Raw genomic sequence first — 16,276 nt, 5'->3', positions numbered from 1 at the left:
TCTTTGGACTTCCAGCATGAGGAGAACCTACTGCATCACAAACTCATAGTTAATTACTCAAAATAGCCTGGTGGTGTTTGCTGAGCCTGTGAGATCCTCAGGGTGGCACAATGTAGTAGTTGTGCTTATACAGCTTCTACCATCTTAAGGACCCGGTAAAAATAGAAGCCCAAATAACTACAGTCATTTCACACACACATACATATGTGCAGTTTATGCAGATATTATTGCCAAAAAATTATTCTCCCATAAAGGCACAAGGATTGGATCTTGCTGCCCCCAAAATGAGAATTTTACTCTAATCACACAAAAAAGAACAACTTCATAAACACAGGAAGGAAGAGAGAAATGATGCTTCCTGAGAGAAGGAAGTCCACTTAAAGCAAGAATAAATTGATGCAGTCAGGAGAAAAAAAGCTTGTATATGCAAATAGAGGTTTATTACCCATCTTTGTGCTCCTAAGAAACATAATTTAGTGACCTCTGAGAGATGGGTCAAGTAGGCTTATGGAATAGGAAACAAAGGCATCTTTATGGCAACTGCCATGTTCCACAGTAGTAATTATCCTTCCCTCTCCCCATGAGCAGCAGGAAACGAAGAGGGGGGCCATTAAACTATGACAATTACTGTAATTTTAATTTCTAAATATTGCCAGGAAAAGTTTCCTTCAGGAAAAAAAAAAAAAAAAAGTCTGCTCAGATTTTTTATGTGGTTTTTATTTTAAAACTCATTCCCCAGCTCAAACAGAGCCTGTGCTTCCCCTTCTCCCACTCCCTTGGTGGAACCACCCACAAAGTCTACACGGTGAGAAAGACCACTTTGCTCCTCATTAGCTGAGAAGACAGAATTTCATGGAATCGCAGAATGGTTTGGATTGGAAGGGACCTGAAAGATCATTTCCAACCCCTTGCCATGGGCAGGGACACCTTCCAGTAGACCAGGTTGCTCGGATGACTAAGATAGCTCAGTGTGGTCAGTGAGGATCCAGGAAGGATGGAGGTGGCCCAAAGACATGTCACAGATGCCTTGAAGGATGAAGAAACTCAGCCATCCCTGCCAGGAACTACCAGAGATGAATCCTGGGGAGCCTTCAGCTTCTCAGCCTCATCTGCTCCTGGGTTTAATATCTGGAAGTAGAATTTATTCAACCATGGGCACGTAACAGGTTCTTTCTATCGGAAGCAGATGATGTTGGATGCACAATAATTATAAAGAATTAAAATAAGAATTAAAAAGAAGGATTCTTTTCATCTCCTGTGCTCAGAGACATTATTGGCTGTTGTGGGTGTTCCTCAGGCTATCATTTATTATTTTAATATTACAGATAATCTATTCTGTGCTATTAAAGCATTATCATATTATATTCTATCCAATTGTTGCACTGTGGGATGGATTTCACCTATGTCTGCTCAGCTGTCCAGCCTCTCCTAGCCCTGACCACACCATCCCAGGCTCCAGGGGACACCTGAAATATTCCCTCTCCTACAGCGGGCCCTGCCTGGAAGGAGGAACAATTGGTTTTCACCATGGTGTGTTCAGGAGAAGTGGGATTTGAAGCCTATCTGCTCCACACACAGTCAGAAAGCAGAGGTGACCATATCACCAAACACTGTCTCTGTTTACTGCACCAACAATTCCCCTAAATTGAAAACTCCTTTCCAGGATTCCCCTGGGCACTCTCTTAATGAGCCTTCTGAGGTCTCATTTTGGCCAGTGGGTGAATATTTAAAATTACTTTCACAGATTCAAGGGAAGGGACTTTTTTTACTTTTAATAGTTGCCACAAGGCACGTTCAACAATGATCATTTAGTGTAGTAAAAAATTGTGTCTTTCAATATATGCACCCACAGAACTACATTGATTTGTCTATAAACAAGCACATTCCTACAAACACATATTTGATTAAGAATTTATATAACTTCAGGCTTCAAGGAATTTTGGATCAATGCTTTTATTTTGCTTTTATAAACAAATAAACTCAATTAAAGAGTACTTACAGCAAACCACAATGGGCAGGAAACTAATTCTCCCAAAGCTTCACTTGGCAATTTTTACCTGTTATGTGGGTCTAGGGAATCAATTGCTCCCTAAACGGAAATTATTAGGGTTTATGTTACCAAACATCTTATCTTTCCTACTCACCAATGGAAGAGGGGAACTACAGGGACATGCATCTAGAAAAACAAGCATTCTTCAGGCCTCTTACAACTTGCTGTAATAAATTAAAGCATAAATAAAATAGAACAAAGCCCTGCAGGCAAACAGTGTTTGAATCAAGACTGGGTCTGCACCGAGTCACTCTGTGGTTTCACAGGACTCATAAATCAGGTCTCCTGAACATATGTAGAATTTTGCATTACTGCCCTAATACATGCACACAGTGGTCAGGCTCCAGTTCCTGTGGGAACTATAATTCTGTATGTCCTGACCAAACTGCAGCTGGGAAAATAATAAGTAAAAACCAACCACTGTGTTGCCTTCAGCAGGTTTTGTACTTTAATTTCTCCCCTTTTTGTGCTTGAAGGAGGAAAAAGAGAAGATGTGAAGCTACAAAAGTATAGGGAAGTTGAAGCAGATGTGACTGAATTTTCATCCTTTTCAAGCAGTTTGCATGAAGACTCCTTCGTCCCCAGCCCGAGCAAGTGTCACTGCATGGAAAGTTTGTGCACTGCATGGAAAGTGTGATCCAGCCTGCTTCTGAGTCAGAACCATCTCACCAAGGGCAAAATACAACCTCCTTTTCCACAATCCACCGAAACCCCCAGCAAGTAACAGCCACAAGAAGAAACAACCTGCAGTTGATCCAACCCAATCTCTGCTGATGCTCCTGTCCCACAGCAGATTGGCACTGCTACAGTCCCCTAGTGGTTGTATTCTTACCTGTTTTAATGCAGAGGGGTTTGTCTGTCCTCTTCTTCCTCCAGCCTCCCTTTTCTTCCAACCACACCATCACTTGCCTCAAGATTTGAGCATTTTTGTCTTACATCCTATTTTTTCCCTCTATTAAAACTCCATTTGCTTCCAGAGAAGGTTATTTTTGGAGTCATCAACCATCGTCAATACACCAAAAAAGTTGATTTCATCCAGGCTTGCTCCAGGTGCACTAATTAGCACTCTTCATCCTATTTACACTTGTTAATAGCCAGCAGTGTCCCAAATCCTATGGAATAGCCATGGCCATGAAACCACATGGTAGTCCAGGCAAGATCAGAGCTGTTCCCTCCTCTGCAATCCACTCCACCAATAACAGTCTAACAAAGTTAGTTAAAAGCCCAAGAAACGATGCAATAAAGCATGAATACAAATCACACCTAATTTGCACAAAATGACCCTCCTTATCTCTGAGCTCAACCATAAAACCCAATAAATATTTCCTGTACGGTGGATTGGACCACAGTTAAAGGACATGATGTTTGTGACCATGGTCATCACAGATCAGCAGCTGATGGGCAAAAATAAGCTGGATAATTTTTATAAACTCGCAGCTGAATAGTGACATCTGTGCACAATCACTCCAAAGGGGGTGGTGGGAACTCCCAACCAGGATAAAGGAATTCATCAGTCCTTTGGGGCCTGAGTTTCATTTCATTGACACCTAAAACCAACTACACAACAATAAGCTCCAAGGCAGAAATGTAATTGCTTGAAATGTCATTAATAATAAAGTTTTGGTCCAAGGCAGAATTGTAATTGCTTGAAATGTAGTTAATATTAAAGTTTTAGTCCATTGACTTACCTTAATGTCGGGATCTTTGGTGGCATCATTCCACCCTTCTTTACAGAGACGCATCAATGTTACAAAGTACAACTATTTCTTATATACATTGATTATAGAAAACCAGGTGGCACGGCAAGGTAAAGAATGAAAATCCATCAGGAAAGTAGAAAATCTGCTGATTGTGCTTTAAAAGAGTATCAAGAATATCAGAAATAATCACTGAAATTAGGCAGAGAATTCTGCTTTTTACTGGCATGAGATCAGTTACAAATACCTACAAATTTTTAACACGTAGGATTTGAGAGACCAACCTAATGCCTGTTGGATTCTTCAAACCTCTCTTGGAAATCTGTGGTGATTTCTTACACACACACACATCCCTTTTATATATATAATATTTTGCATTACTGTTTGTGAAAGGGAACACACATATGCATATATTTACATATATATTTAAACATACATATCTTCATATATTTATATCTGTACATCTATATTTATATCTTTATATTCTTAAAATTTGCATATGTTCACAGGTACTCAATGTATTTAATTATATTTTATACATACATACACTTGCATGTATGAAAATAAACATATACACCATATATGCAGTAACCACAGTATGTATGGATATGGATATAAAAATCAGAACATATATGTAGATATTCTGATTCCATACAGTATTTATTCACTGAAAAAGTTCCTAATATGGGTAAAAAGAGAATAAAAAGGCTCTATTTGCATATGTATATAACAGTTAACCACACTGTAAAGTAGACAAGAAAGTAGAATACGTGATCTTTCTTAAAACTGGGGACAGGTTTGATAAAAATTCCTCTCATTCTCTGCTATGAAATTGTCCTTGGAATGTGATTTCCAAGTGAAAGAGGATACAGGACTGCTTTTTGATAAATTTCAGAGTAGAAAAAACTCCCATCAAGAATGGAAAAACAGCCCCACGAGAACAGAAAAGCAGGGAATAATTAAACAGGTCTTATATAAGTCTTTTTTTCCCGAGTCCTGTATCCTCCACCTCCAAAGACGTCACACATGCCTGTTGGAAAAACACCTCGCTGGCTTCAGTGTAGGCAGTGGAGGAGCACCAAGCTCTTCAGCATCATTAGTGGTGGCAGAAAATAGCCCTTTTTTAGCACTGTACTTACTGTCAAACACAAAGACACATGAACTTACCTGTTTGGTGCTTCTCTGCCCAGTGGGAAGCAAAGCTTTGGATTTTTCTGCTATTTTCTGTTAAAAAGAAAAGGAAAAATAAATAAAAAAAAAAGGAGGGAAAATGGCTGAGAAAACAGTCCAAATATTTAGGAAAGGAGTCATATAAAGCTATTTCTTCTGCTTTTTAAAGAAAAGGACATAAAGAAAGCTCCTACTATTTAGAAAAAGAAAGGAGGTATAATAGCATTGAAAAGCTTGGTCTTACAGGCATTAAAAGCCTTCAAAGCTTCCAGGATGACAAGGTTATCAAAACTGAATCAGGCATTTAAGGAATGACAGCCAGGACGTGGATAAGTAGCAATTTCCCACTCAGATTGGTTTCCTGACGCAACAGGGCATTCACAAACTGCACTGGTTAATTTTGGCACCTCTGAATCGATGACAGGTTTTAAAATAATAGAAATCAAACCTGTATGTGCAGTTCTGATGGATTGCACTCATGAGCATTGGGAAAAAAAGGCATTAAAAAGTGTGTGTGTATATGGGGGTGGAGCTCTTTACCCAAATCATTCCAACTTCTCATTTAACAGAAAAAATAATTTCATTTAAAGACCCCACACTTAGTTTCTTGAATAGGACAGAGAAATAATTTAAAATGTGACACAACACTAGAGATAATGCATTGTTATTATGCAACACAAGTGCAATTTTATGTACATCTTTTTGTTTATTTGTTTATTTTTAAGGCATAGGCAGCAAGTGTTGGCAAATCCATCAGAACAGAGGTTTTTAAATAAAGATCCATTATTAAGTGCATATTGATACATTATTAAGTGCATGTTGCCAGCCACATTTCATTACACCTGTACAAATGCAATATATCCTTCCCATGTGCTGCAGCCACGGATCAAACTCACTAAAGTGAAATAAGAAAGGAACCAGAGTTTGTCCAGGTTGTGTTTTTTGATTAATCCAGATATATCTGCAAACTTGCTGCTGCCGGGGAGAGGAGCAGTTTGAGGATGCTAAATTTAAGTCATTACTACAGTGTTTAAAAGCAAAGCAAATCTGCTCATCAGTGGAGCCTCCCCAGGGTAAACAGGGTGAGCAAGAAGCAAATGAAGGAGCTGGAGTTCAGGCTCTGTTTGTTTTATTAAACAGCTTGATCTTGGTGACAGATCCAAACCACAAGACGTGCTCAGAAACTTTCTGGCAAAGCCATACAGCACAGCAGAGCCAGAGGGGGGGGATATTTAAATTATCAAAGCTTCCTGCACATTTTCTAGGAGCAGAAAAGGTGAAAAGGGCATTGTGCAATCAATTCACACCAAAATAACATCAAGGCTAAGCCAGATGAAGCACTGAAAGTCCTACCAGACACACAGTTGGCAAAAATACACTTTTTCTTCTTTTCAGCTGCTGCTGAGTTGTTCTGCAGTCCCATGTGTGTGAATGCTCCAAAGCAATGATACATCCCCCTGCACTTGGCACTGGTGAGGCACCTTCAATTCTGGGTTCAGGTTTGGGACCCTCATGACAAGAAGGACACTGAGGGGCTGGAGCGTGTCCAGAGAAGGGCAACGGAGCTGGGGAAGGGTCTGGAGCACAAGTTTGGTGAGGAGCAACTGAGGGAGAGGGGGGTGTTTTGCTTGGAGAAAAGGACCCTCAGGGGGGACCTTATTGCTCTCTACAACTCCCTGAAAGGAGCTTGTAGTGAGGTGGGAATTGGTCTCTTTCCCCAAATAACAAGATGAGAGGAAATGCTCTCAAGTTGTGCCATGGGAGGTTTAGATTGGATATTAGGAAGCATTTTGTAAGTGAAAAGGTTGTAAAGCTTTGGAACAGGCTGCCCAGGGAAGTGGTTGAGACACTATCCCTGGAAATATTCAATAAATGTGAGGATATGGCCCTTAAAGACATGGTTTAGGTGGTGCTGGGTTGGTGGTTGATGACCTTAAAAGTCTTTTCTATGATTTCTTGACTGACAAAGTAAGAAGAGAGGGTGGAAACCACATGTAACCAGCCCTGTGGAGATGCTCCAGGCTCCCAGGAGTCACACTCACACTTCACACATTCCCAAACTCACAGATGGAAGAATGGAAACAAGAGTGACCCTCACCTTCTGCACAGCTCCGTATCTCTGGATGGCATCCGACAGCTGGTTCTTCAGTCTGTCCAGCTGGAGCCTCTCTTGCTGTTTTGGGAGAAGAGAAGGCTGGTTAGCAGGTCTGTGGAGATAAATAAAGTAGTAGAGTGTCTCTGAAACCCTGGAAAATTGTCCTGGGGGGACACATCAAATAAACAAGGTGGGCACAGATAGTATCCTAAAACATTTCACTGGGGCTGCCAGGATGTGACAAGACTTTATTTCTAGGAAGTGAGCATGTGATTCTTTGGTCTTTCAGGCCAAAGCACTTAAAAATAATGCCACTTTCATATTCAGTATAGCACTGGAGAAAATAACCCAAGGAATCTTCCCATAAAAATCCTTTATTTGGATGATCATCACCACATTTGATGGCAGTGGGAGACTTACTGGAATTGAGAGGTCCATCAGCCACAACATTCCTTCTGCCTGGCCTAGCACCTGATTGTCAGAAACCAATTTGTCTTCATGTTTTCCAAGGAGCCCAGATGTCACTACCTTTCTGTTTGGAGCTTGCTCCAGCAAGATTCTAATCTGTATTTTAAACAAAAGTGTTCTTGGAAGGAAGACCCCAGTCAGCCTGATGTAACTATCCAACATGAGTTAAAATCTCTGCTCTCACATGAAGTGACCAAACCCAAACAGTGTCAGGCGATGGAAATTCTCCTGGAACTATTCTACCCCCTGGATCTCAGATTTTACATGTGTAGTTCATGTATCCAGGTTTTACAGAGGGGAATGAACTGCAAGGAAGTGGGAAGTCACCTTAAAATACAAGTAGCAAACAAAGCCCAACCTACGCTAAAGTTACTGAGCAGAAATGTTCAGTTTACAGCCATTTCAGAATTCAGAATTGTTCAGTTTACAGCCATTTCAGCTGTTCCAGAAAACTGCCTAGGAATACAAAAGTACATTTTATAAAGGACGGGATAAACATCTTTGATTTTTAATGGCAGCATTTCCGCACACAGAAGAATATCCCAGTCTTACAGTTCTTCATCTAAAGATTTAAAACCATTTTTAGAGCAGGGCAAGTATCATTAGTGCCATTCTATAGATAAAGATCCATAAACCTTATGTTTGTTACACATGGAAAATAAGATAAAACTGCCACCCTGGAGAGCTGATCTCATGCTCCAGCATCCATCCTACCAAAAAAAATGGAATTCCTGACAGGCCTGTCTATTTACATCCTTGGAGGTTATTTTGGAACAAAGCCCTAAAATAGCCATGTGCTATTTTACATCAATCTCCTGCCTTGTATCCCACTGATCCACTTAAAGCAGCATCTTTGCTCCTGAAATACTCTCAATTTGCTCAGTTGGGCATCCTGACTCCAATAGCTCCAGCAGCACTTGGAGCTTCATTGGAAGCAGCACTTGGAGCTTCATTGGAAGTCAGAGAAACTCCCACAGTGCACGTTGTTGGCAGCACAGAGCTGGTGGAAAATAAGGAAGAAAGGGAAAAAATACATTTTTTTGTCTGCGTGTGCATGCAAAGCAATCCACAGAAAGATGGATTGGTAAGGACTAAGAAAGCTCTAAATTAATGGAAGGCTTTTCCTGCTGTGAGTAATTTTATGGGAGGAAAGTTTGCAGTCCTACCCATATTCCCAAGAGGGACTTACTGACCAGCAGCCAATACCCACCAGAACTATTTATTCTACGTAAGGGACGAGGGCTACAGGCTTTATATCAAAATTTGTAGGTTTAATTACTTAAACTGCACAGTGTTAGAAAAGAAGAGCTAAAAAAAAATAAAATCTGTTAAATTAATTGACCAGGGAGCAAAAAAATTATTATGCAACGCAATAGAGAGCAGTAAGTTTATTTCTTATATTACTAAAACTGTTTGTGTATCTATTTCCTTCAGCTCTTAAATATTTTCCCTTTAATTTAGTAATTTTTCTCCCCGTGACAGTAAAAACTATTCTCCTGAGAGTCCCCAGTGGACACTGCATGGGTTTCAAGGGCAAATAATGACATTCTTGTGTGGCACTATAATTGGGTTTAATGTGACCTTGCCTGATTCCCCTTTTGACTCAATTTATGTCACAAAATGGAGCCAGGAGATCAGCACAAAAAGAGCATAAAAAAAGCACAGATGCCCACATTTCTGAGACAGCATCTCCTGTTTCATCAAGCTCAGATGGAATTATGCAAGAAAAGGAAAAAAATAGTCCTTGTAGTCCATCATTAATCAAAGTAATGTGTTAAAAACTCTCCTGGTATTAAGGCTGATGCCTGCACAAGTCTGATGTCAACATATGGAAACAGTCATTCCAGGCTTCCCTCCTCATCCTCTCGAGTGGACCATCACCCATTCATTTTTTGTTTCAGGCGGGCTGGATTGCACAGGGTCTTCAACATGTTACAAAGGTAGCCTGGGGTGATTCAACCTTTAAATCCTTATCTCATCTGCCCGTTGGCAAGTGCCATAAATCCAGGCTGTAAAACCCACTCGGGACAGAGACGAGTGGTGTGTTTAGAGCACTGTTATTGCTCGGTGGAAGGGCAGTGAGTACAGAGCTGGAGTAACACGGGACTTTGGAAAATGGCAGGAAGTGAGTGAGGACAAAACATCAATTCAGACAAGTTCCTGACTTAGAAACCATATGGGTGCTGGAAGCAAGAAGACAACAGAAAACTACCAGGCAGAATCACGTAGAATTGTCCTTATTGTCATTTCAGTTGCCGAATCATCTTTTATGTGGGTCAAACTCCTCTACCCTCACATCAGTTGGAGTTTGGTCCCACAGTATGTTTCTGTTCTTCCCCACGATTCAAATCACAGGTCAAATTCAGCAGGAATATCTGGAGTGTAACGGGTTTTGTAGGAAGGCCAGAAACCTGTTTGTCCAATCTTCACACTGGAGACCAAGGGATGGGGATCATTCGCACCCTGTGACAATGCTGTTCATAGGAGTTGAACCTACTGAGGACATCCCAGTTTGTCCATATAACAGGGATTCTGTAGGGTAAATTGCAACTCAAAGTCCTGTTCTGATCTGGCCACACTCTGTATTTATCTATCCCCAAAGCTGCCTTTTTACCAGCACACAGCCCTGAGTGAATGTCATATCCACAATGTATTCCATGGCTTTGGTTTTTCCAGACACTTCAACACAATTCCAAACTCACCAGTCCCCAGTGCACCCACTGCACGACTGAGTCTTTAGCCAGTGCCAAATTTATGTGGAGCCAGATGATTTCTGTGTATTTTCACCCAAACTGAGTGAGACTCTGAGATAAATGTGAACTGGCCAAGGCTTTTTGCTGAGTTCTCAATTTCCAATTCCACACGATGTGGTTTTGGGAGAAGAACCGGTTTCTGCAGCTGTTTTCCTCTGGGTCATTTATAAGTGAAAACTACATTTACCATGTCACAGGAAAGGAAGTTATAACAAGCCATGGAGCTCAACAGCCTTAAAACACCCACTACCACTTCTTTTTTTTATTATTCTTCCTTCCATAAGACCCATCACCCTCCCCCAACATCACCTGGATTGGCACATACCCTGGATGAGCCTCTGACAATCTCAGACAGCTGCTTGATGGCTTTGGTGCTGGTGGTGATGGTTTTATTAGTCTCCTGCTGGGTCGCATGCCTGCAGAAGGGAAGAGATGATGGGAATTGCAATTGAAATTAATTGCATAATGAGACACTTAGAGACATTTATCAACCTGCAGAGCAATTGAGACAACACAACACACAGCACATGGAGGCACAGGAGGGCTGCAAGAGTCCTGGGTCTTGACAGTGGAAGACAGAAGGAAATACTGGAAAGGAGCTGCCCAAAATATTCTTCCTGTGGTCAGCAGAGAGGCAGTGGCTGTGGACCTGCAGGGTCGGTGGGGGTGATAAAGTGAAAATAGGGGGTGGACAGGTAAGGAGGCCATCACAGATGGTTGGTATTGCAACTAAAATTGCCAAAAGAAGGGTTTTATAGCAAAAAGAGACGGGACAGGGGAGTTACCTGATGGCTGGCCCAGGAAAATATTGTACTCAGAAGAGATTTTTGAGTTTGAGCAGGACAAATTTACTTACAGCAATCATCTATATGATAATGGCAGAGTATTCCAGGAAAGCACTTTACCTGACTGCTTTACAGCACTATAACAGGCAGGCAGGGAGCCAAACCAGTCCCCTTTCATGGTTGTCCCTCTCCTTTATACCCTCAATTCTGGCACCATTATTTCTTGTAAGCACTCACTGCTGGCCTTGTTCTTTGGGACCAAAAAAAAATAGGGGCAAGGGGCATAAATTCTTCCCAAAGGTACTTATTTGCTCAGTCCAGTAGTTCTCAAGCTTTGTTAAGATCAACAGGGCACTTTCAGCCTCTGAGCTTCCCTAGAAGCACTTCACATCTTTTTAGTTACAAAGGGGTGGTTTTCCATGAGGTTTCTTTCAAAAACTCAAGAAATACTTGAAAAAGACCCAGAGAAAATGGTGGGTTTTTTCTCCTCTAGAGGACATATAGGAGCCACAGTTGTATTGAAAAGACTCATTTGTCAGTGGTTTGGTTTGGTTTCGTTTGTTTTTTTTCAGGTTTGGTGAGATTTGGAGTGAATGGAAGTTCTTTAATTTAAAAAAATGTCAAGATGACTATCTGTGGCCCCTCTGTCCTCAAGACCCATGGCCTGTCCTGACTCTTCAGCTCCCTCCTGCTTCTCTGCCAGTACTGATGGATACCAGCTCTTTCATCACTTATGTCAACTCTTTCGGCACCTCCTTTGAGGAGCAAGGCCAGTCCCTGAAGTCTTTACCAAACACAATCCTGACTAAAATTACATTGAGACCTCTCTTAAAGTCTCAGTACAAAGTTTGGCTGTTTTTTTCCCACTTCAGTGTTTTTCTGCAAACAGCTCAGTTGGGAAAGCTGTCTGGGATATTAGGATCATAGGATGGCCTGGGCTGGAAGGGACCTTAAAGATCATCTTGTTCCTATCCCCCACCATGGGCAGGGACACCTCCCACTATCCCAGGTTGCTCAGAGCCCCATCCAACCTGGCCTTAAACACTTCCAGGGATGGAGCATCCACAGCTTCTCTGGGCAACCTGTTCTGAGGCATCACCACCCTCACAGTAAATAAAACTGGACTCCTTTGAGACCATACAGGAAAGAGAAATAATCCCATATGAAGACACAACTGGACCCAATGACTAGTTATTATCTCTGCTTAGTCAAATTAAGATACCATTTCTGTAATCATTCGTCAAAATGCATTTCATTTATTTATGATCCCAGGACTCACTGCACCAGATGAGCAACTACATCACTTTTAATTTGAGATGGAAGAGGTCATATATAGCACAGACAGGTATTCCACACTGTCACTGCAGGAGAGGGAGCTGAGAACTGAATCCTGTCACATTGCTTACATTAAGGAGTGCACAGCCTGATCCCCAATATTTTCATCAAGTAAATCTTGCCACCAAGTGCATGAATTCCATAACCAGCAGATGATTCAAAAGTGAGATTTCCATACCTAATTCCTCTTAATGGAAGGCAAGATTCTGGAGCTGACATCCAGTCATTTTGATGACCTCGTTAAATTATCTTCCCAAAAAGAACTGAGGGACTTATACACCAGTAATTCCCCATCCCCAAAGTAAAATGTCTTGTTAGGCTCATGCATCTGATCCTTCCCAATCTCTAAAGTTAAATAAACTCTTATTAATTTGCACTCTAATGGAAATTTTATGTTAGCTCTCATGTAATAAATCCACACTGTGCACAAAGTTTACTCAGCTGCAAAATAACTGGGAGCAGGGGTACAAAAAAATAAAGGTTCTGCTTTCCTCTCTTAATTCAAAAGGCGCTTTAACCAACAAGCTGGTGCTTGATTTTGGCACTTCCCACTATGTTGTCAGCACAATTAACTTCTTAATCTTCAGCCTCAGAGATAAGCTCAGGAATGAGACAATGATTATATTCAATTTACATTAAATGCTATTAAAATCTTCATTAAAAAAAACAAAAAAAAACCAAAACCAAAACAAACCTTGAAACTCCACTCCCTGCAGCATTTTATTTTCATTTGTAATGGTAACAAGATATGTTGTTATTGTTGTTATTATTAGTATTATTAGTATTATTATCTGTCTTTATATTCCTCTCCCTATGGAAGTGTGAAAGTTAATTAAAGGGTTGTCTTTGATGAATAAAATTTGCCTCTCAAAAGAGTTCTCCACACAACAGGAAGTTAATACTCAGTCTGTGGAGTCACCAAGTACCTAAAATATAAATGTTGTAAAAGATTCACCTGCCTAAAAACAAGCACTCTAAGAGTAAAAACTGAAAGGGCGTCTCTTAGGAGGAGAAACAACTCTTGCTGAGCATTTCTGCATGCACAGAGATTGAAGAGACAATGCACTAAATAATACAGGAGAAGCCACAATGCTGCCCAAGAGGTGCCTGTGGTGGCTGTTTTCTGTACCAGAGGAGCACAGTCCACTGAATCCATAATCACTGAATCCATAATCACTGAATCCATAATCACTGAATCCATAATCCCCAGCTGCTCCCAGCTGGTTCCCTGAATGACCATATCTCTAATTTATTTATCCAGTTTGAAGGGGAGCACTGCAAAGAGGCAGAGGCAGCGATGGCTGCTTCCCTTCCCTCCAGGGACAGAGGGAAGGAGCTCAACTACTGTTTGTGCTGCTTCTTTGAGACACTTGATGAATGGCCAAGTCAGCAAAAGATAATCAGACCCCAAATGCAACAGCAAAGACCAACAAGGGAAAGACTTCTCCCTGCCTCACTGTGCCTGCTGATCCTTACAATAATCCCAAAGAGCTTTGTTTTCTAGTTCCAGCAGGAAATGGCATTTCCACTCATAATACAAGATACAGCTTATTTTACTTTCATCTGATCCCGAATGGGAGAGCAATAATAAGTTTTTTGGGTACAATCAAAGGTTCCTTTACAGTACTGGTTTAAACATCATTAAATCCAACATCCCCTCTGGTACAGGGCATAGCAATGGGGTAGTTTTTTTGCATAGCAAATGGGGTAGGTGGTCAAGTAGGTTTGACTGGAGTTAAGCCAGGTATCTCAGCATGATTCAACTTGTGTCTTTAACAGCTTCTGTAATGTTCACTGCAGTTTTGTTATCCAAAAAAGGTAAAAATTATAGTATGTGGAGCAGAGCACTGAGCTGCAAGATCTGTGGCTTAAGCAGATGTAGTTTGAATAGCTGCATTTACATTTATTCCATTGTTGTTGCAGACATAAGTACATAAAGGTGCATCACACATGCATAAGGAAATTGTTCACACCACAAGACATTTCTTTCCTGTCCATCAGATGGATTTTAGGAAGGACTTGTGCCTGTGGGAACTGATGTCGGTGGGAACTGATAGGCCCCAGCAAACTATAAATACATGTAAATATAACTCCATGCATTGGCCACAGGGACAGCCATGGAGTAGCAATGGGTACTTAGTCCCTGAGGGTCCTACTCCACTCTCTCCACCTAATCAAGGTGCTTAAATTTAGAGCAAATACAATGGAGGTCCTTTGTGGTCTGTGGAGAGGGGCATCTCCAAAGATGATGCAGAGAAGTCCACACTTCAGTAGTAACCCACCATTTCTGGATGTCTCCTACACAGCCAGGATGGTCCTAGAGCAGAATCAGAGAATCATAGAATATCCTGAGTTGGAAAGGACCCACAAGGATCATCCAAGTCCAGCTCCTGTCCCTGCACAGGACAACTCCAAGAATCACACCATGTGCTTGGGAGCGTTGTCCAAATGTTTCTTGAGCTCTGTCAGGCTTGGGGCTGTGCCCACTGCCCAGAGAGGCCTGTTCCAGTGTCCAACCATCCTCTCGGTGAAGAATCTCTTCCTAATATCCAACCTAAACCACCTTGAAACATCTTCATGCCATTCCCTTGAGTCCTGTCATTGGTCACCAGAGAGAAGAGATCAGTGCCTGCCCCTCGTCTTCCCCTCGTGAGGAAGCTGTAGACAGCTGTGAGGTCTCATCTCAGAGCTAAGGATATTTCCAGAAATGGATGATCCAGGTTGATGTGTTCAACAGTTATATTAACAAACACTTATTTAAAGGCTGGAAACTTTTGCTGCATTAGATTACTGTCCTTTACTGCCCACAGACAGCCCCAAACCTCATTCTTGAGGACTACCAGGCTCTGCTTCTGCATGATGAACTCAGTGGGCATTTCTCAACCCTAAGTATTTATTGCAGATGTAAACAAAGCAGAAAGATGAGCTGGAAGGAAGGTCTATTTTATAGAATCACAGAATGGTTTGGGTTGAAAACAACCTCAAAGACCACCCAGTTCCAACCCCGTGCCATGGGCAGGGATGCCACCCACTAGATCAGGTTCCTCAGGGCCCCATCCAACCTGGCCTAAGTTGTTTTACTAAGTTTCATCAAGCCCTAAAGTCCATTTACTATGTTGTTACAGTCACCAAAGCAAGAAAGGTTAAATCTACTTGTTCAGGCTCCAAAATGACTCTCACAGCCTTCCCCCCCACCCTTTCTGCTTAGAGACCTAACTGTGCATGTTGAGGAATAGTTTACAACAGGGCAAAATAAGAGCTCTAATTCTGATCTGTCAGCAAACTCCTTTGCATAGGTGTAAATCATCCAGCAGAGTAAAAGTCAGGAGAAAAACGGGCTGCTACTTCCAGGCTTCAAGCCTCGCAATATTCTAAAATAAAAGCATCATGGATTTCCAATTTGCCTGTCACTTGAAAGTATTAGGAGAGGTGGTGCTATTTTTCTTACAGGAGCTTAGGGGATGGTCTGTGGTTGTGTGGGAAAAGAAGAGGAGGTATTTCAAATCCACCTGACAGTGGTGAAATACCATCTCTGAAGAGGAACGTGGCTATAGGTTTGCAGTTGTGTTCTTTGGTGGTTCTGCATTAAAACAGAAGACTTTTTGTCAGACAGCACCTCTCACAAATTTTATCCCAGAAATGCAAACCTTAGCAAAACTTTTCATGGCTTTTTCAATACCTGTCAGGCACCTGCTTTTATCATTGCTGCTTAAAATTAAATAATAATAAATAAAGAAGCAGTTATTACTGAGATAAGGAGAATTCTTGCTCCCCTGCAGAATTTGACCAGATGCAGGCAGATGGTTACTCATTAACTTGCTACCAGAAATTCAGGTTTGCGTTTTTCAACTAAATTATCTCCAGAACAGTCTGTAAGAAGCCCCTCTTAACCCCTCACCACCTACAGATTAGTTCAGTATCAC

At 41.4% G+C, this 16,276-nt stretch overlaps 1 protein-coding gene across 1 annotated transcript in view; it reads right to left on the bottom strand.

Moving 5' to 3' along the window:
- The window catches only part of TSNARE1 (t-SNARE domain containing 1), a 264,001-nt gene extending 252,805 nt beyond the window's left edge, over positions 1–11,196 (bottom strand). The window contains exons 1-4 of the mRNA XM_027741611.2: positions 11,183–11,196; positions 10,559–10,649; positions 7,016–7,090; positions 4,915–4,971 (exon numbers count right to left, since the gene is read on the bottom strand). Coding sequence (XP_027597412.2) covers positions 4,915–4,971; positions 7,016–7,090; positions 10,559–10,649; positions 11,183–11,196 — 237 coding nt within the window. The remainder of the gene's footprint in view (positions 1–4,914; positions 4,972–7,015; positions 7,091–10,558; positions 10,650–11,182) is intronic.
- Between the last annotated feature and the right edge of the window lie 5,080 nt (positions 11,197–16,276).

This window comes from Pipra filicauda, unplaced genomic scaffold, assembly GCF_003945595.2.
Source record: "Pipra filicauda isolate LSUMZ 115617 unplaced genomic scaffold, ASM394559v2 scaffold251_size2273266_pilon, whole genome shotgun sequence".
Lineage (NCBI taxonomy): Eukaryota > Metazoa > Chordata > Aves > Passeriformes > Pipridae > Pipra > Pipra filicauda.
Note: the sequence above shows the minus strand (reverse complement) of the source record. Positions and strands in the feature narration are given on the sequence as shown.